The sequence below is a fragment of the Typopeltis vanoorti genome, chromosome 20 (assembly GCF_054136105.1).
Source record: "Typopeltis vanoorti isolate ZY-2024b chromosome 20, IOZ_Tvanoo_1.0, whole genome shotgun sequence".
In the NCBI taxonomy this organism is placed as follows: Eukaryota; Metazoa; Arthropoda; class Arachnida; order Uropygi; family Thelyphonidae; genus Typopeltis; species Typopeltis vanoorti.
The window spans coordinates 51,519,747-51,544,173 of NC_143568.1; the positions used below are offsets into that span (position 1 = coordinate 51,519,747).

General features: G+C 35.9%; 1 protein-coding gene across 1 annotated transcript in view; it reads left to right on the forward strand.

Annotated features, from left to right (window-relative positions):
- Synj (synaptojanin) overlaps positions 1-24,427 on the forward strand; it is a 384,587-nt gene that overhangs the window by 309,116 nt on the left and 51,044 nt on the right. The window contains exon 20 of the mRNA XM_090410710.1: positions 16,962-17,040. Coding sequence (XP_090266836.1) covers positions 16,962-17,040 — 79 coding nt within the window. The remainder of the gene's footprint in view (positions 1-16,961; positions 17,041-24,427) is intronic.

The window sequence follows — 24,427 nt, forward strand, 5'->3', positions numbered from 1 at the left end:
AACACAGTGAAAAAGAAAAAGTTGGTCCTTGTTGGGGATCTAAATAGCAGAGTAAGAAATTAAACAAACATACAAAACTATTTTGGGAAAATTTGGAGAAATGAGCAAAGCTAATAATAATGGCAAATACTTGTTTGATTTCTGGTTATTACATTGACTGGTTATTACTAGCATAGAAATGTGCACAAATTCACATGGAGAGAAGAGGCAAGGAATAAGAACAGTCTCATTGACTATGTTATTGTTGATAGCGATGTTTTCTCCCTGGTGCAGGACACCAGAGTGTACAAAGGATTTGAAATTGGAAGTGATCACTATTTAGTCTTGAGCAGGATAAAATTGAATATCATATTGCAATGAATAACATGTAAGGAAGTTTTAAAGCAAATAAAAGTTCAGCTGCTCTCAGATGTGAACTGTAGACTAAAATACACAAAGATTATTGAGAAAAAAATGAACGAGTTTGAGAACAGGAACCAAACCTTGGAGATTCAGTGACAAGCCTTGAAGAAAACCCTGATATTCAGCCAGAGAGGCATGTGGTGAGGTTGTCTGAAAGGATAGAAAAATCAGAACTCCATGGTAGACACAGGAAGTTAAAGAGGCAGTGAAGGAAAAGAAGAAAGCATATCAAAAGTTCCTGGCAAATAAGTCAGCTTTTGCTCTTAGAGAATACAGAGACAAATGTAAGAAAGCTAAACAGTGTGTAAAACTAGCTAAACAAAAGTCATGGGAGGACTTTGGCAAGAATATAGAAAATAAATATCAAGAAGGTGGCAAAATATTCTGGAGGTTGTTGAAGAAGCTTAGGAATGGAGGAAAGAGTGCTGTAAAAGGAATTAGAGATGATAAAGGTGAAATGAAAACAGGAGAAAAAGATATCCTTGAAGTATGGAGTAATTACTTTGAAAAACTGCTAAATGAAACAAGCAGTGATGACAGCACAGTGATAAAAAACACTAACCAGGCATGCAGTCAGGAATATATATCCATACTTGAAGTAGAAAAAGCCATCAAAGGCTTGAAATGTGGAAAGGCAGCAGGAGTAGATGATATTCGACCAGAAATGCTGAAGTATGGTAGTATAAGAGTCTTACAGTGGCTGCACTGCATAGTTAAGAAAGCCTGGACAGAGGGACAAATTCCCGATGATTGGAGTAGAGCTCTCATAGTACCCATGTTAAACTGAATGTGAGAATTACATTCATTTCCCTGCTGAGTGTTCCTGTCAAGATTTATTCAAGCATACTTGAGAAACAGTTGAAAGGAATCGTGGAAGAAAAGCTTGGTGAAGAACAAGCTTGATTCAGGCCAAACAGAGGCTGTCAGGATCAGATCTTCACTTTATGACAAATAGTTGAGAAAGCATGGGAATATAACAGGGTTCTATATTTGAGTTTTGTCGATCTGGAAAAGGCATATGACAAGGTGCCAAGAGAGAAGCTGTTCAATACGCTACAGTTATATGGTGTCAATGGGGCATTATATCAAGCAATACTTAGTCTTTATTTGAGTTGTAAGTCAGCAGTTAGAATTGAAGGAAGTACAGGAAGATGGTTTAATGTTAAATCTGGTGCGAGACAAGGATGTACATTATCCCCTCTGTTATTCGTTATCTATATGGATCACATTATGAAGGAAAGTGGTATTAAGCTTGTTATCAGAATTGGAGATGTTAATGTCAGCTCTTTGCTCTATGCGGACGATGTTATACTTCTAAATTAATCCGCTACACGTCTGCATTATTCTCTGACTAAATTGAATAACTGTTGTAATAGATATGGTATGAAAGTCAACAATAAAAAGGCAATGACAATGAAAATAGGCAGAATCATTGAAAATGTCAACTGTGTTGTGAAAGGAGAACTTAGTAATGATGTACATTTTTCATGTAGTACTATCATATCCTGTACACCCCTTGATGGTGTATGGCAGGAATTTGATGATGAAGAAATTATATTCTTGGTTTTATTTTTTACTTAAGTATGAGGAGGGAGATGGCTCCACTTGATCCTAGTTTCTTATAATGAGCAGCACATTTCCTTTCAGAGAAGTATTATTATTATTACACCCTCCATGGAGTAAACAGATTAATCGTTGGAGGTTTATTCAACTGAAAACATATTTATCATTTAGAATCTTAAAGTCCATTACACTCCTTGCATTAACAACACATTCTGGTAATGCATTCCATTTACTGACAATTCTCCATATAAAAAATCTCCTCACACCCCTCTTCACCAAAACTTTACATAACCTCTAGGGATAACCTCTGGTTCTTCCCCTCTCACCTTCTACTCTTTTTATAATCTCCTGTGGGTTAATCTAATAAAATTCTCTAACTTAAACATCTCTATCATATCACGTCTCTTCTTCCTATCCACCAACTCTGCAATCCGCATCTCTTCAACCTCTCTCCATAACCAGCATTCCAAAGTCCCGATATTGTCTTAGTCACTCGCCTCTATTATCAATTGTCAACCAACACTCCCAAATCTTTAATCTCATCCACTTCCTGCAGTATGGCACAATCAATATAGTGCACAACTTTATATTTCTGCACTCCAAATGCAGAAATATAAGGACCTTGCACTTATCGATGTTAAAACTACAACTCCACTCTTTTGTCCAAGTAAGAAGTCTAATCAAATCTTCCTGAAGGGATTCAACATCAGCAGTGCTACTTATAATTCTTCCTTAGAATTCTTCAGTTATTTGCATCATCAGCAAATAACTGAAGATCCCCAGTCAATCCACATGATATATCATTTACAAACAAGTTAAACAGCAGGGTGCCCAAGAACAGAACCCTGGGGGCTTGCCAATGGTTACCCTTCTTTTTTGAGAATCTGCTTCATCATACGCAACCTGCTGGTATCGTTTAGAAAGCCAATCTCTGATCCATCTAACTGTCTATTCAAATCCTCTGCAGCTTGTACACCAACTTATCGTGTGGTAATCCATCAAACACTTTTGCAAAGTCTAAGAATATCACTATATATGATTCTCCCTTATCTAACACACTTGTCACCTTATCATAAAATGCAGGTAAATTACTGAAACAGGAGCTACCCTTTACAAATTCATGCTGACCTTCATAAAGAATGCCATTTCCATCAGCCCAATTCGGTATTCTATTCCTTACCAATCTCTCCAACACCTTGACCACAACTGCAGTTATATAGAAGTCCAACTGTAGTTGGAGACTTCTGTCTTAGAACCATTCTTGTGTAGTGGTACTATTTTGCCCTCTTTCCACTCCTTAGGAACCCTATCCACTGCAAGACTTTCATTAAATAACCAGGTCAAGGGCATAACCAACTGTGGTGCACATTCCTTAAGCATACGTGGTGATATGTCATCCATTCCCACAGACTTATTCACATCTAACCCAACTAACATCTGATACCTCTGTTTCTTTCACTTCCAATTCTCCTAATACTTGCTTCTCTTCTATATATTGTACTGGATCATTTATACCAGTATGATATATGCTGATAAAGTGCTTGTTCAATAATTCCACTATATCTTTTGCAGCTATTAGTCTGCTGCCACGACTATCCACCAATGCTAATCTTCCATAATTATTCTTCCTCTTGCTTGCCATGTAACGGAAAAATTCCCTTGAGTTAACCTTGGCCTGACCAGCCAATCTCCTCTCATACTGCACCTTTTCTTTCTTTACCATTCTCATCGCCTTTCTAGCTTGCACCTTATACTCTTCATGGATCTGATCACCACTAACTGTCTTGTACCTCCTCCATAACATTTTCTTTTTCAGCATAACTTGCTTAATTTCACTCTTCATCCATTTCACTCCAACTCTATTTACTCGCTTAACTCTTGGTATGCAGTCGTCATACATTGCTTTTGTCAGATATTTTCTTATGAGTTTCCATGCATTGTCAACATCCTTTTTGCTCAGCTCATCTATGCAATGTACTCATGCTAACTGGCTACAGAGCTTCCTATAATCACCTGCTTTATACTTCCACACGTATCCATTTTTGGCAGTGACCTTTTCCTGTTTCATCACTTTCCAAACAAGTACCGCATGATCACTCTCACCAACTGACGGCAGTGTCAACACCTCATTAACAACTGTATCTTGTGAAGCTATCACCAAATCCAAAACATTAAAGCCTCTAGTTGCTTCAATCACAAGCTGCTTAAGATATTACGTATATATACGCTGCTTAAGTATATTACGGTACTGTATATCCGCTATGTTACTGCTTCTTCTCGTAGAAAGGCTTAGACGTTAGTTATACATGCTTATTAAATTACTTAAGGAATTTACAACACTCTCTGAATTTATAACCACGCCAGCCAGGCTTTGCTATGAGAACAAATCGCCACTACACGCTGTCTCTTAGCTAACGCTAACTTAGCTATGTGGGTGCTTGAAGAAGAGCTTTCTAGCATGTTAAACCAGGAATTTTGGTCAATCTTATATGACATCTCGTGAACTGCTGCTGATAAAGAATTTAAAAAAGTACGAGGCCGACATATCAAGAAGTTCGAGAAATTAAAAAGGAACTCGACCTCCGAACCAAAACTTCCTACCGACACTGTGGTCAACCTTTCTTCAGTTAATTTGAAGCCCGAAGCAGTCAGCACTCTCTCACATGGCCACAACTTCGACATTGCTCCCAGAAAATTAAGTGCTGAGGATATAATGATCCAAATTGAATTCGGAATCTGCCACTTTCCAAACCACGTAACCCACGATATTAAATTGGATGTAGCTTGTGTTCTCACCAAAGCTAGACCACTAAAAACCAACATATCCAATAAGGAATATAAATCGCTGCAGGAATTAAAGAAAAACAAAGAAATAATAATCACCACAGCTGATAAAGGTAACACTACAGTAGTACTTAACCAAACAGACTACACAGATAAGCTTAATGCTCTGTTATTAGATCGGACTACTTATCTCCCTATTGAGTACAGTTCCACCAACTAACAAATTAGAAAACTCCACAGGCTCCTTAAGAATGTCACTTCTTGGCCTGTAGAAGTCACTAACAAATTAAAACTGTTTAACTCCATACCCCCCCCCCCCCCCCATATATATATATGGACTCCCAAAAATACATAAAGAAAATGTGCCATTACGTCCCATAGTGGATGGCATTGATTCCCCCCCACATACAAATTAGCTAAACATTTGGCCAAAGCGCTCACACACTATACTGACAACACACCATCACACATAAAAAAACTCAGCCCATTTCAAAGCCAGCATAGAAAATCTTACAAAACCTTCAGTTTTACATCTCCTCCTTATTCACAAATGTCCCATTCAAAGAAACCTTAGAGCTAATCCAAGCTAAATTTTCTCCCGATATCTCAGCCCCATTTCTGTTTACTTTGAACTCGAGCTATTTCGTTTGGCAAGGAAAATTCTACGAACAAATAGAGCCATGGGTTCACCACTCTCCCCACCCTTGGCCAACTTTTTTATGGAGACTTTTGAAGAGAAAGCCTTAAACTCTGCCCCACAGAAACCAACCATATGGCTTTGCTACGTTGATGATGTGTTTGCTATTTGGCCACATGGCTCTGATACACTCCTCTTCTTCCTAATACACTTAAACAACCAGCACCCCCAGAATTAAGTTCACCCTGGAAAAGGAAATGTAAAAACACATTTCCTAGGAAATGTATGCTGTTATTACATTATGGAGGGAGGTCACTACCCAGACCGGTTTTAGGTCTAGCTACTCACTGATGAAGCCTCAAAAAAGGCTGAAACCGGTCTGGGTAGTGACCTCCCTCCATAATGTAATAACAGCATACATTTCCTAGGAAATATGTTTTTACATTATGGAAAATACCTAAGAATAGCGATCTGAACTCCCTCCACTTCTGCAACGAGCTGCCCTGGTATTGTACTACGTACTAGGATCACTTGCATTGGCTAACTCTAGTGTCGCCGATACTTTATAGTTTACTATATTCGGCAAGAAACTCTCTGATTCCAATCTTTGAGTTTCTTATTCGGTTTTAAAACTATGTGGGATTTAATATCCCCTTAATTTAAGTAAAAAAAAGTATAAGTTTATATTATAATTGTATAATTTAATAATTAAACTTAATTCATTTTACCTTTTGCCTCTTTAAATTTTACAATTTCTTCTCTTTTTTTTTTATTAATTCTCATTCTCTTTCCCTGTAACAAAGTATACTTTCATTTAAAAAAAAAATTATAAGTTTATATTATATGAAGAATACATGCTTAACTTACTTTAATTGACATTTCCTCCCTCTTCTTCTTCGCCAATATCTTCTGGTAGTCGATCACATTCCCTTTGCTGCTTTGCGGTATTAAGTCGATTTTTATATCTATTATGAACTGTGACTTTCCAACTCCTTGATTAATGTTTTCGGTGGCTCCCAAGAAGTACACGTTGCATTTTGTCTCGCTAAGCACTGCTTTGCTAGGATTCTGTCTCTCACAATTTCTGTTTTTAATGAATTAGCTAATTTTGTTTTCATACAATTCACTTGTGAGAAAATTCGCTCCACGCATGCAGATGAATGCGGCAGAATAGTAAGATTGACAGTAAACCATATTTATTATTATTCATGCCATCTTTTATGTCAGTCAATGAACACCAGTATCTTTAGGAATTGGTAGATCTGATGCTACAAGACGATAACTTCTCCACTCATCATCTATTTGATTTAACCTAATGTCATTAACAAGTGAGGGGAATTGAGCAACAAGAGGAATAATGGTAGATGGGGTCCAAGATTTGTAATTTTGCAACAATGCTGTCTTCTTCGAAGACAAATCTTTTCTTTATTGCGAACTAAGTTCCACAAGAACCTTTAAACAATCATTTTTAAATCTCAACAAAATAGAGTTATCTTCGAAAGGGTTTCTAATTAAGTGCTCCATTGCTCTACCACCGAAGTAAATATCATTGACATTTTTATAGTTGTTTTGGTTTCTTGGATCAATTTCTGATAATTTAGCTGTTCTTAAAATCTCATCTTTAATGAAGCAACTAAGTAAATTGAGATATTCTGTTGATACATTTAGGAATAGTTGGTATAACCTGAAATGCTCTGATTGAAAATCTATATTAAATGTATTTACTTTTTCAAGAATATACTGAAGGGAAAAGAGCATTGGTCTGGTTCCAAGGTCAGTAAATGTATTGTCAATTTTTATCTGTCCTTGATTCATTTTGAAAGTATAGAACTAATGCATCATACTGTTCTAAAATAGTTGATACCACTTTTTCCCTTGACAGCCAACTGGTTTGAGCAAGTTTGGGAATTTATGTGTATCTATATCAGCAGCTTCTTGAATGAGTACAAAATATCTTTGCCACCTAGCACTGTGGGAGAAAGTAGGAGGTTAAATCTTTTAGAAAAGCTTCTAAGTATGAGGGTAAAATACTGACTGCATGACTAGCACATTGAGCAAATGAATGATAAACGCAACCCATCACAAAAACAGATGGGATGTCATCTTTCAACAGTTTCTGAAATCCACTGTTAACGCCCATCATGGAGGAACGGTTATCACTACCAAACCCAATGATATTGCTAAGGGGAATGCCATGATCCAGCAGAAGAGTTTTGACAGCACTTTAAAGAGTTTTAGCACTTCCGTTCTCTACACATACTATGTCTAGTAATGCATCAGCTACATCTTTTTTATCTGTATCAAAATACCGTACAACAGCAGCCATGATTTGAGTGATAGAGATATCTGTATTCTCATCTATTATAATTGAAAATTTTTGATTCTTGCATATTTTGGTAAGTTGAGACTTTTCAAATGATATTCCATCCTGAATAACATAAGAAAGTTTAGTTTTCTTTATTGCCAACTTTCCAGCAATTTGGCTATATGGACATGCACGTTTACACATCGTTACAACATGAGAAAACCGGACGTTATGCTCAGAAAAGAAGCTAGCAATTATTAACTCACTCCTAGCTAATTGTTTATCCTCTGTTGATACTTTCTTATTAAGAAATTGAGTAATAACAGCTGTCGACTTAGCAGACTGATAATTACTTTTGTGTTTGGCTGAATCTTTATGCTTTATTAGTACAGATTTGTTTGCATTTTTAAATGTAATATTACAACACTTACAGTAACTGGTATCTTTGCTGTTCACATCTTGCTGCAGCCAATCTTTTAATTCAGGATATTTTAACCAATCTTCTTTAAATGCTTGAGAATATCACTTCTGTTTTTTCTTTGATGGCTCCATATGGTTGGATTGGAAGTACCATAAATATGAAAATAAGTAAAAATATTGATAATTTAAACAATTTGTCAAACACTGTACAGGCACAAGGATCTCTACGATAACACTGCAAGAGGTTACGCTGTATGTATATAACGATTTAAAACCTGTGTGATAAGAAAGGGAAAACAAAACCAGAACAGAGCAAAAACGGTTTATTTATCAAAAAAAAAAAAAAAAAAAAATTGTGAATACAATAGTAAAATATGACAAAAATATTAAAATTCAAACTTTTGCTCAAATTTCCCAAGATTTTGGGAGTCTTTTATTAAAAATCCCTAGGTAGCGGCTAAATTCCCTAGATCTTGGGAGAAATCCCAAGAAGTGGCAGCCCTGGGGACAGATATCATCAGAACTTGAAGACCTTTTTGATATCTAGGTTATTCAAACTTATTTTGATCTCTCTCTCTCTCTCTCTCTGGTAAAAGGCTACAGAAGACTTGTGCACTGTTTTTAGTCTATTTGGAGGTAATTTATCTTGGCTATCTATGCAAGAATTGAAGGAAAATAATGATGTAAGGAGGATGGATCTTTAGGCATTTTTACAGCAATACCACCTGAAACATGGAGAAATGGAATCCCAGATAGGAGGCACAGCTCCCATTTGTATAAGAAGCAAGTCTTCTGTATTTAGCTTTTCAGAATGAGATTTAGATTTTTTGATGATGTTTTGCAATTGTTGTATGCTTCAGTGTGGGTGAGAACAAACCTGTAGGTTTTGTTTCAAGTATAGCTATTGGATTTATGAGACTTCATTTGGAACTTCGCAATAGTTTTAATAAGCTAAGGTTTCTGTGGCTTGATATTTCCATGCTTTTATGTCTGGTGAATACTACATGCAACTCTTTTAAAGAAAGTAATATTTATGTGAATTGACTATTTGGGAAATGTTGATCAAGTATCTGAGAAAAAACTATTTTAATACCAACTAGTTTCACCAACTAAAGCTGTTGGCATCTTCAGGGTACAGGTCTGATGATAGGCACTAAAGGTAACAAAACATGTTACAGACTAGACATTAAAGAATTCTAATTATAAATTACAAAACAACACTAAACGTGTGCAATACATGTGTGGCATGTACATGATTTCACTTGTTGTTGTTTATGAACGTTTTATAGTTAGTACTAAAGTTCATTTCTTGTGTGTTTAGAGATCTAATTAGGGTCTTCCAGATCTCGGATAAAATTAAACCTTGGTTCCTATTAAGATTTTAATTTTATCTGAGATCTGGAAGAGCCTAATTAGATCTCTAAACACACAAGAAATGAACTTTAGTACTAACTATAAAACATTCCTAAACAACAAGTGAAATCATGTACTTGCCACATGTGTATTGTGCACATGTGTCGAGTACATGATTTAGTGTTGCACACATTTAGTGTTGTTTTGTAATTTATAATTAGAATTCTGTTAATGTCTAGTCTGTAAAATGTTTTGTTAGCTTTAGTTCCTGTCATCTGACCTGTACCCTGAAGATGCCCAACAGCTTTAGTTGATGAAACTAGTTGGTATTAAAATAGTTTTTTCTCAGATACTTGATCAACATTTTCCAATCAATTCACATAGCTTCTGTGGTCAAGAAAAAATCGTTTAATATAAAGTAATATTTAATTACTGGTTTCATACAACATTTTCATGTACTCCCTCAGATTAAAAAATAAATAGAAAAAAAAAAGTTATTCACGGAACCATTTCTGAATTAATTGTTATTATTGAAATTAAACTTGGACTAGATGTCAAAAACCATAGCAACAACAACTACATGGCTCGTTGTTGCACAGTGCTGTATAACTTCTCTCATAACCTAATTCATTAATATGCAGGTCTTTTATATCTGCTGCTATAGTTCATTTAAGATGAGACTTTGGTTTTTATTACATCGAGCATCGTATCATTTGGCTTGTATATACATGACTGTTCATTTCTGTTGGTAGTTTAGTAAGTTGCAAATTTAATTGTTTTTCTTTTGTAGTGTAAAATAAGAGTCCTGATTTATTTGCCCCTTTTTTCTCCACATTTAGGTGTTCTTTTTTGATGGATTTCTTCAGATTGACCCTGTTTTTCCAACATATCAAATGCTACCAGAAGATTTTGTACACTCATGGTCATTTAAGATGTGGGTGAGATATTTAAGATATTTTCAACCACTACAGAAAATATCTTGGATATTTTCTGTAGTGGTTGAAAGGCAACTTTTAGGTTGTATTGTTTTAAAACTTTTTGCTACTTTATGTATAAACATAAGGTAAAGAAACAGTGCCTTTGTGGTTATATTGCTGTTGTTGTATATGCTCTGGAATATGCAATGGCCTGTTAAGATGCTATTGATTGTACTGAGATTGTATTTATTTTTAGGAGAATGTCTTTAAAAGAACCATTTCTTTTTTGTTGTCATCACTTGATATTCTAATGGCCCTGTCTTTAAGAGTTTCGATGATTCCTCATTTTTGTGCTGTGTAATGTGGCATGCAGATGTCACCTGGTATTCAGGTTTTTTTCCTGTAGATTTCAAATGAAAGAATACCATGATTTTATGCTGAGGTTGAGCACATCTAGGAAGGCAACTGATCTGATCTGTCTTTTTCTACTTCTGATGTAAATTGGATTTTTTTGTTTAAACTGTTGAAGAATTCCATAAACTTCTGAAGGATGTCTTCTGAGCCTAGCAAAATTATGTCACAGCATACTGCTGTTTAATTTGTTCATTAACGATATAGGAAAGGATCTGAGAGGAACTGTTCAGTCTCAGCTCTGGGTTAGTCCTGAGGGAGTAAAAAGAGGGTGGAAAATAGTTCCATTGCATAGAGGAAGCTCCAAGACTGATGTTGCAAATTACTGACCGATCAGCATATCAGGAGTTGTTGTCATAATATTGGAGAAGTTGGTCAAGAGCAAAATACAGGAATGGATAGATGTAAATAGGATATTGTATGGGGGGGAGGCAGCACATGGGTTTGTGAAGGGTATTTCATGCCTTAGTAACTTGCTTACATTTTATAATACAGTGACAGCTGAGTTGGATAAAGGTAATGGACTACAGTGATACTGCTGGACTTTGCAAATGCCTTTAACAGGATATCACATATAATTCTATTCAGTAAACTGCAGCACATGGGGATGGATATAGGGTTGGTGAGATGGATAGGAGGGTGGTTGATGGAGAGATATCAGAGAGTAGTTTATTCAGGAGTACAGTCCAAAAGAAGGCCTGTGACTAGTGACTTGCCACAGGTTCTGTTCTTGGACCACTGCTGTTTAATTCGTTCATTAACGATATAGGAAAGGATCAGTTATTTGCTGATGATGCAAAGTTGGCTATAGCAACAGTTAATACAGATGATGTCAAAATTTTGCAGGATGATTTGGATAGATTGGCAGACTGGGCAAAGGAGAATGGATGTTAGTTTTATGTAGCAAAGTGTAAGGTTATGCATTTTGGGATGAAAAGATTACCAGCTGTATACCACATTGGTGAAACTGTATTCTGGGAAATTGATGATGTCAGAAACTTGGGGGTGTTAGTGGATAGGGAGTTAAAGTTTAGGAGGCACATAGCAAAAGTTACTAAAACAGCTCATCAGATCACTTGGTTACAGAAGAATACTTTGTCAAGCAGAGACAAGCAGGTTATTGTTTCTCTTTACTGAGCCTTGATAAGACCCAATCTTGACTACTGTGTGCGGATCTGCACACCAGGGTTTCTTGGTGATGAGGAGGAGGAGGTGGAGGAGAGGATCCAAAGGTGAGTGACCAAGATGGTAGCAGGTCTATGGAATGAACCTTACGAGAACAGGTTGAAGATTTGTGGGTTACAGAAACTGGTTGATAGGTGGAAAAGGGGTGATATGATTGAGATGACAAATTATTGAGAGGTTTTTATAAGATTAATTCAGAGGAAATTTTTCCAAACACGTGTGCTGGTGGGAGAACTAGGGGCCATCCATGAAAACTGAGTAAGAGTTTTAGCGAGCAAGGTTGTTAGAACTAGGTTTTTTGTTCTGGGTCTGGCCCCCGCTGACAAGATCTCAATAAAGGTCGAAACCTGCCTGGGTAGTAGCCCTTCCCTTAATGCATAGCATTATACATGTCCACAATGAGATGTACTTTGCATTATGGGAGATACTAAGACAAGGAGTGATGAGACCTTTACCATGAGTTGCCTCAGTCCTGAAGATACTTCAGGCACAAACTTTGTTCGCTTACACTTGAATAAAGGATTAAACTAAATGTATTATAGTCTAACCAAGTGGAAAGTAACTTCCAACATCTTTCTCTAAATCCAGAGTTATTTAATAATAAGGTGAGATACCTTTTGGTGACTCGTATAGGTAAATATGTATTCTCCATTGCTTCCACCTTAGTATCACTACCTCTGGATTTGGCTCCCACTAATGAAACCTCAATAAAGGTCGAAACTGGTCTGGGTAGTGGCCCTTTCCTTAATGCATAGCATTATTCATGTCTGCAAGGAGATGTGCTTGGCATTATGGGAGATACTAAGACAAGGAGTGATGAGAGCTTGGTCCACCTTTACCACAAGTTGCCTCAGTCCTGAAGATACTTCAGGCGCAAACTTTGTTTGTTTACACTTGGATAAAGGATTAAACTGAATTTATTAATATTCTTATTATAATTGCAATATTGAAATGAACATTCACACATAATGATATGGAATTCATTTTACCTTTCTTCAAGGATTTGATATGACTGCATCTAGCCTGTGTGTAGATTTGGTCTCCTGGGTTGTGAGAGGGGATAAAGAATCTGTGGAAGGGTGCAAAGAAGAAATATGATATTGTGATTATGGAATGTAGATTACGAGGATAGATTGATAGTATGTGGCTGCAGACACTGGTAGACAGGAGAAAGAGGGGTGATATGGTAGAGATGTCTAAAAACTTTTGAAAAGGCATTATATCATTTGACGAAATTTTTCATTATGTGGAAGATGGGCAGAGGACATTGGGGTATCCATGGAAGTTAAATTTGTGTACAGTCAAAAGGACGAGAGACAGATTTTTCTCTTACAGAACTGTGAGTGAGTGGAACTGTTGAAGTAGTGATCGCATCTAGTGTGTATGAGTTTATTAAAAGAAAATATGACAGCCAGGGTTTGTGATGTATGAATCTCCTCAATGAAACACTAATAATATTCCAGAACATATACAGCAACAAGACAACTACAAAGGTGCTACTTCTTTACCTTACATTTAAAATGTTACAAATAAAATAGCAAAAGTTTTAAAACAATAAAACATAAAAATTGCCTTTCAAGAAGAAAGCAAAATAAAATGTTCTGCTCAACATAATAAAAATCAAGGTGTCATTTAAATAAACTATGGGGAGTATATATAAAAGATCTGTACATTAATGAATCAGGCTATGAAATAGGTTATACACATTGCAAAATCATAACAAGATGAGCCACATGTCTGCATCTTGTTATGATTTTCAGCGTCTAGTTTAAGTTTAATTTGAATAATAACAGTTATCAATTCAGAAATTTTTCTGAATACCTTTTTTTTATCTGTTTTTTAGTCTGAGAAAGTACACGAAAATGTACAAAACTAGTTATTAAATAATTAAAGTTGCATGTTGTTCTTGCAAGACAGAAAAGCATTCTGAATAGTTCGTTATACTAATTGAGTTTAGTTATAATGGTGTTTAAGTGTATTGTAGACAGTTTTATATCAGCTCATTGCTACCAGCATATTTTACCTCAACATCTCTTTCAGTTTAGTCAGTAGACTGAAAAAAGACAGCTAGTAGTTGGATTTTTGGACTCTAAAGCAACCAAGAAAGTCGGTTTCATTTTTTGAATAGTTGGACTTCAGAAAATCAAGGATAAGAAACCAATGTGTTAAGAATAATTTTCCAAATTAGGGGATTGATAGAAAGAGCAAATGAATGATACAAAATGGTGCATGGAATCCTTAAACCAGAAGAGGTGAAAAAAGGGAGTTTTCAAGATTTGGATAAATTCTTTTTTATGAAATATTATTAAGAGACTTCCAGAGAGTCAGGAACTCACTGAAGGAGGCCATAATATTTGCACCAGCTCTCATACCTGTTCTTGTACGCTACTTGCACACACAACATCCAATGGCAATCCATTCCAATCACACCACTCTGTGAGAGAAAAATCAAGCCTTCATCCCCTTCTTGACAGCATACATTCTCAACTTCCAAGGTAAGTTGAGAATGCATAAGGAAAAGATGATAGAGAATGGAAGCTAGGGAAAGAATGCAGGACATCCTTTCCCTGTCTTCCATAAAATGAAAAATTCCATTTACTGAAATTTGTAACTCAGTCATGTCACCTCTCTTTCTCCTGTTGTCTGCAGCCTACAAATTCTCAGTCTGTCTTCACAATTAGTATATTCCACAATCCTGATCCCCCCCCCCCCATAATGATTCTGATACTGTATCAGAATCATTATGGAAACAAGGAAACCAGATCTGTGCACAGTAGTCCAAGTGAGGTTTTATCAAGGCCTTGTAAAGAGGCAAAATGACTTTTGTTCACATGTAAAGGTTTGTTTCGGCATAGCAATTCTCTGGGTTGTATTTACAATTTTTGCTATATGATTCTTGAACTTAAAATTCCTGTCTACTAAAACTCCAAGATCACTAGCTTGATCAGTTTCTTCTAGCATAATCCCACCAATATAATATGACATTGTGATATCTGATCACACCAAAGTGCATGACTTTACATTTATTAATGCTGAACTGACAGTCATTTTCACAGGCCCATAATTCCAGCCTATTTAAATCATTTTAAATAGTATGGCTTATCAGCAGCACTCCTGATTACCCTCCCTATCTTTGCATTATCAGCAAATAGCCATATGTCACATGTCAAATCATTCCCAATGTCATTAATGTACAGATTGAATAACATCACATGGACCAACATGCCATCCAGTACCACTGCTGTATTAGCACTGATATGTATGGTCTTCACAGAGGAACAGTGAAGACCTTCAGAGAGTATTAACAGAAGAATTGGAAATCAAAAACAGATGGAAAGAATACTGTGAGGAACTGTACAATAAAGGATAAAAAAAATTTGAATGTCAAATCCTTCCCAGTGTCATTAATGTACAGATTGAATGACAAAGGACGTCCTTGTATCACATCACTGGTTACCTTGAATTTTGCAGAGTCACATTCCCCATATATGACTTTTTGATATGTCAGTTAGCTATCCTCTTATCCATGCCGGTAGTTTATAATCCAATCCGATATTCTCCAATTTATGCAACAGTCTTCTATGCTGTGTTCTGTCAAAAGCCTAAGCAAAATCTAAAAGTATCAAGGTGTATCCATTCTCCCTTTTCTAACTCAGTAGTAACATTATTATAGAATGTGAGCAAGTTGCTAAAACATGACCTTCCCTTAGTAAACCCTGCTGTTCATTGCAAAGTAGAGATTTTCTATCAGCCCATTTCTGGGTGTGAGCCCTAACCAATTTGTCCAAAATCTTCACCACCATCTCTACTGAGATATCGATTGGTTGATAGTTAAATACATCGGTCTTTGCACCATCCTTATGTGATGCGATTACCATATGTTCTATTCACTCCTGTGGAATCTTCCCTGTTCTGAGACTCAAATTATATATCCTAGTCAAAGAAATAGCTAGTTCAGCTGAACACTCTTTTAGCATCCTATCAGTTCCTGTTGCAGAATTCTAATTCAGTTTGTGCAACAGTTCTAGTACTTCTTCCTTATAGATAAGAGTTTCCTCATACAGAAATATAAAACCACACAAATGCACAGATGACAGTTATTAATTCAGAAATTTCTCTGAATACTTTATTTCTTCTATTTGTTTTTCAGTCTGAAAAAATACATGAAAATATTGCACAGCCTGAATGGAAGTAGTCATATGGAGTGAATACAGTACAGTTAATATTAATAGTGGTTAAAAAATAAAACTAAACAGGCAATTAGTTCTTGAATGTCCATTGGTGGCTGTGGTACATAATTTTTCATTCATGTCGTGGATGTGAAAGTAATTTTTATAAGGTTTCTTGGTGAAAGTTTTTTCATTTGGTTATGCTATATATTACAGATGCCAAGAAATTATATTCTTTGTTTCATCCTTTATCCGAGTGTAAGCAAACAAAGTTTATGTGTGAAGTAACTTCACGAATGGGCTACTTTTTCAATTGCCTTAGTATCCCATAATGCAATAAACAGTAGAAGTGATACCAAGGTTGCAACCTTGGTATCACTTCCGGGTCTGGCTCCTGCTGATGAGACCTCAATAAAGGTCAAAACTGGTCTGGGTAGTGGCTCTTCCTATAATGCAAAGCATTATACTTGTATGTAAGGATATGTACTTTGCATTATGGGATACTAAGACAATTGATGTAAAGTCATTAGCCTCTATATATAAGTAGCTCAGTCATGCACAAACTTTGTTCGCTTACAATTGGATAAAAGATTAAACCAAGAATATAATTTCTTGGCATCTGTAACTTATAAGGTTTAGTGTTTTTATTTTATTTTATTTATTTATTTTTTTATATTGTTGTTAACCACTGTGATCCTATAATTATTTTCTGTATAAAATTATACATTATACTAGCAGTTGACTTCTACATCACAATAAATATTCAGCTTATTATTCATATAATGTTAATTCTCAAAATTTTTTTAAACTTCTAGGTTCGTGGAAGAATCAGTTTGGGTAACATTTCGAGAAGGACAAAGTGCACTTAGTGCTCTGCAGTTCACTGGCTCTATGGTAATTCCACTCTTAATGCTAATTGTGGTATAGTAATATGTATATTCCTTTGGATATACATGCATTCCTGGATATATGTATATACACACCTCTGGATATTCTGTATAAACAATAATTGAACACATACTTCTGGTACTAAGAACTAAATTTAATTTGCTGAATGTCGTTAGATGTTTCACTCTAAGCTTCTTATGGCATTGTTACTGTATGATTATAGCTATATTACAATGGTTACCACTTTTATGCTAGCTCATGTGTACCAAATTGAAAGCATAATTTAGAAATTCAGGAATCAAAATTACATTTGAGCACACTTAGGCCTATGAATTTATGGCATATCCTTAAAAATATGCTAAAAGATAAATTTCTGTATGAAATCTATTATCATTAGATTCCATGCTAGATTCCATTATCATCATCATCATGTAAGTTTTCTTCCAAAAAGGGATATTTTGTCTATACATCATGATGAAGCAAAGGAATCTCAGGTAAATGTTTATACTTAAATGATGTTGATCTCTGATGATATTGTATGTATCTATTCATCAATCTTAATCCAGCTTAAGCAGTCTCTCTCTTTCTGTATACACACACATTAATACCACATATAGATGCAAAACCTCTTATGTTAGCTTGTGTGTGTGGTATTTAGGCAAGTGGTCAAGAAGAAATTAAGGTGTGGTCGTTAGAAAAGACTGCCAAATCACAGAAATAGGTGTGAATGAAGAGAGTGAGAGGTTTAGTATGTTTTGTAGCTGGACAGTGAATAGATGTTCATCATGGCTGGTGATGTGTTTATGGGTTTGAGGGAAAGTAGAGGAGTGGTATCAGCCAGTTTATTAGAACAGCACTAAAAAATAAATATTAAAAAAAAAAAAAAAACATAGACAACATTGGAGTGAGTTTGTGAACTATGGGTCATCACCAGTTAATAACTTCTAACACATGAATCCCAAAGCCAATCACCCTAAGAATTCTTGATCTTATCCAGAAAAGATAACATTGAATCTAGTAGACAGGCTTATACGTTGTTTATGCATTTCTAAATAACTTAGGGAATTGAAACAAAGAAGTATAAAGCTGAATTGTGTGTGCGTGCACGTGCACACACACAGATGTTGACCACTTTTACTTGGGTTCTTATAAAATTAGAGGAAAAGCAGAGGAATGAAGACCAGAAAAAGAGCATCTCTGTAATATTCAATGTATCTCTAAATAACTCAGGGAATTGAAACAACGTAGATCAGAATATAAATTAAATTATATTTTAATAGATATTTCGGCAATGTCACATTGCCATTTTCTAAAGGAACTTACAAAAAGGCAGGTTTTAGCTCTAAAGTTTCCTTGAGTGGGACATTTGTGAATAAAAATTATTCACAAATGTCCCACTCAAGGAAACTTTAGAGCTAATCCAAGCTAAATTTTCCCCCGATATCTCAGCCCTATTTCAGTTCACAATGAACTCAGGCTATTTCGTTTGGCAGGGAAAATTCTACAAACAAATAGAGGGGACAGCCATGGGCTCACCACCCTTGGCCAATTTCTTTATGGAGACCTTTGAGGAAAAAGCCTTAGCCTCTGCCCCACAAAAACCAACCATATGGCTTCGCTACGTTGATGATGTGTTTGCTATTTGGCCACATGGCTCTGAAACACTCCTCTCCTTCCTTACACACTTAAACAACCAACACGCCAGAATCAAGTTCACCCTGGAAAAAGAGGAAAACAACTGCCTCCCTTTCCTAGACACACTAGTCACCTGCCAGCCTGATGGAACTTTGGTTTTCTCAGTTTACAGAAAACCGACCCATACAGGCAGATACATCCACCAACAATCCCCCTCCCCCTCACAACAATATGGAGTGGTAAAAACACTATACAACAGGGCTAAACTAATCTGTTCTAACGACATAGCCCTTAACACTGAACTAAATCACATCCTCAACACTTTCTCAGCCAATGGCTACCCCCACCAAAAAATCCAAAAAAATATTAAAACCTACAAACCACAGCCCCTCTCCCCCCCCCCCCCCCCACAAAAAAGATTACTCTAAATCCATCACCATTCCCTACATCCGAGGCACCTCAGAAAAAATTACCAAAATTCTAAAAAAACATGACCTCACCTCCTGTTACAGGCCTTACAGAAAATTGGCATCCCTTATCCGCTCTACCAAAGACCAACCACTTCCCCTAGACCTACCTGGTGTATACCAGGTCCCTTGCAGTTGTAAACTGTCGTACTTTGGCCAAACAGGCAGGACAGCGAATATCAGAATTTCTGAACATAAGGACTACATCCGGTTTTACAAGTATAGCCATTCTGGTCTTGCAGACCATGATCTGGATACTCGCCACAGAATACGGTGGAAGAAAGCAACAATAATACACCGGAGCAAATATAAATTCGAAAGATTATTTATGGAATCAGCCTCTGCCCTAAGAAACTCTCCAAACCTCAACAAATTTGGTTGTATGCGACTGCCCCAAATTTGGGAGGCATACATCAGCAGACCTTCAGCCCAACGGCCAAGAACGCCTACTTAGCCCGCCAGAGGGCACCATCAGGACGTCTAGGAGAACGATAGCTTCAAATCTTCATTCTCAGTTACTGTATTGTTTTTGCCTGTGTGCACCTGCCTTTTTGTAAATTCCTTTAGAAAATGGCAATGTGACATTGCCAAAATATCGGAAATATCTATTAAAATATAATTTAATTTATATTCTGATCTACGTTGTTTCATTTCCCTAAGTGATTTAGAGATAACATTGAATATTACAGAGATGCTCTTTTTCTGGTCTTCATTCCTCTGCTTTTCCTCTAATTTTATAAGAACCCAAGTAAAAGTGGTCAACATCTGTGTGTGTGTGTGTGCACGTGCGCGCACACACAATTCAGCTTTATACTTCTTGCCCCAGCTTCTCATCCTTTTCTTTCATTCCATTCTGTCTATTCATTCAAACACCATACTGTTTGCCTCATTGGATCTTCAGCTCTTTAAAAAAACTCAAGATATTCTTTATTTCTTTCTCCCTGGTGGGTTGCCACACATACACACACAGCACTATTTCAGGTTTTTGTGACCTCTCACATGTGTATGTTGCTGTTGTGTGGTTGACAGTTTTTGTCACATCTTCATCACAATCAGTCCTTATATTTTGGCATTTCATTTTAACACGATTTTGTCATTAATGTACTAATTTCTTTAATTTTGCTCAGAACTTTCATATTTGTTGTGTTTAGTCTTTGATCAGTCACTTTATTTCTAACTCATAAGTGAAAATTGGTTTAAACACTGTCTTGTATACTACTGGTTTATGCTAGTTTAGCATTTTGTCTAATTTCTCTCTTATTACATGTGTGTGTGTGTGTGTGTGTACTGTATATATGTTACTTGCTGACCCACTATAGTTTTACTTATTCTGTTATATAAATTGTCATCTTCACTAACAATTGTGCCTAAATAGCTGAAATGATTTGGTTCAGTTCTCCAATAAGAATGAATTAACATTTTCCATATTGCTGCTTATTTTCATAGTTTTATCTTTTTACTAATGATTTTCATATTGGATTTGTTAGAGTAAATATTCTGTTTGGTTAGAATCCTGTAGATTTGTAGTGGATTTATTCATTTGCGTAAAGTAAAGAGATAGATTTTGATATCACATTTAATGCCACACTTCATATTGTGATCCATATCCAGATTTGTTTCTTCTCTTTTGTTTGCATTTCATGCCTGCCTTTGGAAGTATCTTCCTTATGAAGTATTTCCTAACAACTGCAACTCCCACTTTTTCAAGAAAAATTCAGTAGATTCCTTATCCCTTAATCCTTGTCTACACACACATTTTCAGCATGCATAGATTCTGCAATCTCTGTGTGGAATTGATATAAAATATATATAGCAAGAATCGATAGCAAATAATGGAGATAGTGTATCCCTTCCCCATTGTCTTGTACTGATTTTACATTATATCATTTTCTTGTGCATTCTTCAGTTGTAACAGCTGACTTACCGTATTTTCCGGTGTATAAAGACGCACCCAAGAAATTTAATACAATTTTCTTGAAAAAACCTAAACTTTAAAGTATGAGTTTAAAAAAATGGATAAAATAATAGGTAATTTTTAATAGTAAACTGACCTTTCAGAAACCTGCAAAACCCATGCCACTGTCATCTGACTCTTCTCTATCATCATTAATTTCTTCTCTTTCTTCTTCCTCTTGTTCTTCATCATCATCTTCATATAAGAAATGATCTTCACTTCCATCAAGAGCGTTGCTAATTCCACATTTCAAGAAAGATTTAACAATAGTTCGTTCGTTCATTTTCGACCAAGATGTCTTAACCCACTCGCACACTTGAGAGATTGATGGCCGTTTCAGGGCACCCTTTAGTGTTAGCTGATGTACACCACTTCATCATTCACTTGTTCCACTCTTCGCTCATAAAGACTTTAAAGAGTTTGTTTAAAGATACATCAAGTGGCTGCAGTTGTGATGTAAGTCCTCCTGGTATGACAGCCAATTCAGTATTGCACTCTTGGAATTTTTGTTTGATTGAATCCTTCAGATGAGCCCCGAACTGATCATATACAAGAAGAGCTTTCTTCTTTAGTAGTGTGCCATTCCTTCTTTTCCATACTTTATCTATCCACACTTTCATCCATCCAACCTTTTTCATGCACATATACAATCAGTCCTGTTGGTATATTTTCTTTAGGCAGAGTCTTCCACTTAAAAATTATCATTGGCAGCAGATTCGTACCATCAGCACAACATGCAAGAACTACAGTGTAGTGTGTTTTTTCATGTCCACTGGTTTTGATTGTAATGCTTTTCTCACCTTTCTCAGCTACAGTTCTATTTAAGGGAACATCAAAGGTTAGGGGCATTTCATCCATATTGGCTATCTGTCCCATTTGAAAATTGTAATTTTTTCAATGTTGAATCACATATTTATGAAAAGAAATAATTTTGTCTTCATATTCTTTTGGCATTTTTTAACTGATTTTTGTTTTTGTACGTACAAAGTCCACTGAGTTTCATGAAACGGTAACACCATGACGCACCATCTTTAAAATCTTCAATGTTACGCTCACAGGCTACTTTGACTGCATGTGTACGAATCATTTTTGTTGAAATGGGAATGCCAGTTTGCCAATTTTCTTGCACCTATTTCAAAACTTCGGTCTCTAGTTCTGGCCACTTCGCAATTTTTCCACATTCTGCGTGCTTTTCATTACGCAAATTGTACAAAATCTCCTTCTGACCACTCCAAGTGCTAATCATTTTTTCTGTAGGTGGAGGTCCAAAATGTCTTTCAGCTTCCCTATTCCCGTGTTCTTCCGCATATTTTACAACCTGCAATTTGTAACTTGAAGTATATGAATGTTGCCTGTTTTTTTCCATCACTAAAATCTACGGGGAAATATCAAACTGAACACAAAATATCTCAACACATCAACTCAATACTGATAAACATTGGTAACTGATCACTTGGATAACATATTATGAAACTTTGATAGGGACTCCCTGTTCTTAGCCAATGACGCACTAGAAGTCACGTGAAGGTCATGCATCAATTTGATTGCACCATTAACTGCCTACAAAGATCTTGGAACATAAAAGAGAGTGCGTATGACTTTGAAAAGAGGAAACAATCTTTACCTTCATTATATAAGACTCACCCCATTTTTAAGATAAAAAAGTACGTCTTATACACTGGAAAATACGGTAGTTATACTACTCTGTGTTATGTTCCATTAAATGATATAATTGTAGTGCTTTGAAGAGTTTGATTGTACCTCATCATATGCCATTTCCAGATATATAACACTTATAGAACCTTGTTATGTCGCATGATTTCTCAGCTGCTTGCTGTAAAGCAAAAAAAAGTCAAATTTAGACAGGATTTTGATGTACTACCCTAAATATGAGAACAGTATACTAAGGTCAAAAGATTTGTAATTTATATAGTGTGAGCAGTGTTTTGGGACTTAGGAAGCTAGAGATGTGATTTTCTAGTAACAGAAAAGATTCAATGTATATAAGTCAGTCAAAAAAGGGAAATATAACTGACTGGAAATCTAAGTATTATTAAATGCAAGAAGAAGTGAATCGAGATCTTTCTAACAAGGAATAGGACCATCTTGTTCATTCATTTGTCCTTGCTCCACTAGCAGATAAGGAGGTGAGTGTGTATGGAAAGATCCTGAAGCTGGGAATATTTGAGTATTAATTTGTCCTTGCTCCACTGGCAGATAAGGAGGTGAGTGTGTATGGAAAGATCCTGAAGCTGGGAATATTTGAGTAGCACAGGGATTATTAAATATAAAAAAAATTGAATGAAAAAGAGGAATGGAGTGCACACCATCAGCAAAATTAAAATGGATGTGAGATTAGTGAGAGATCATTTATGCATTATGTATTGGAGGAAGTGTTGTTGGTATATTTATAGTACAGTGGTATAGAACATACAGAAGTACAATCTTGGGAATATTGTAGTTGACATGGTAATGATTAGAGATGAAACTTATACTCCAGTTTAAGTGACTGTGAGTTTCTTCAGCCTTTTCCATGGCTTGTGTCCAAATGGGAGTAATGCTGATCTTGAGGTCTGCCATAGATTTGAAAATGTTGGTGGTCATTCTTAAATTAGTGGAGATTAAGTGGTGGATCCTTTCTTTTAAGGTTACATGGTGATCAGCTTTCATATTTATGAATTTAGGGACACAAAACACACACGTTGAAATGATTATTTTACTAATTATTATTATTATTATGTAACACCTCCAGGGAGTCCAAAGACTCATCGAGGGAGAGTGTGCCAACAGCATTGAACGTTCCCTTCCAACTACTAACTGCGCTCAAACTTGCTTAACTTTTTGCATGAGCCATTAGTAGCAGAGGCTCTACCAGTTGACCAACCTTTGCTAAAAATACTTGATGTTTCGACCCCTTATTGAGATCATCATCAGAAGGATACATGTGTATAGGGAACCAAGCTACATGCTCTTGCACTCTATACTGGTAAATTAAATCTACGCTGTTAATTAATCTTTTTCTTAGCCTGACCTCTAGCGATAATAAAATAAAAGTTGAAAAAATAAATATATATAAAAAAATTATAATTAATAAATAAAATTAATAAAAAACTACAATAAACTCTGCTAAAGTCCTCATGTACCAAGATTCTTCTGAATTTGTACAATTCAGATTGTTATTACTATGATTTTCTTCAGGACTTGTACGGTTCAGGTTGCTATGGAATGTTAACGGGGGGAAAAAAAAAAAAAAGGACACCTCACCAAGTCTTCTTGTATTGGGATTTTTCTTTGGCTTGTTCTGGTTGCTATAAAGGTTGCAGATGGGTCCTCCACA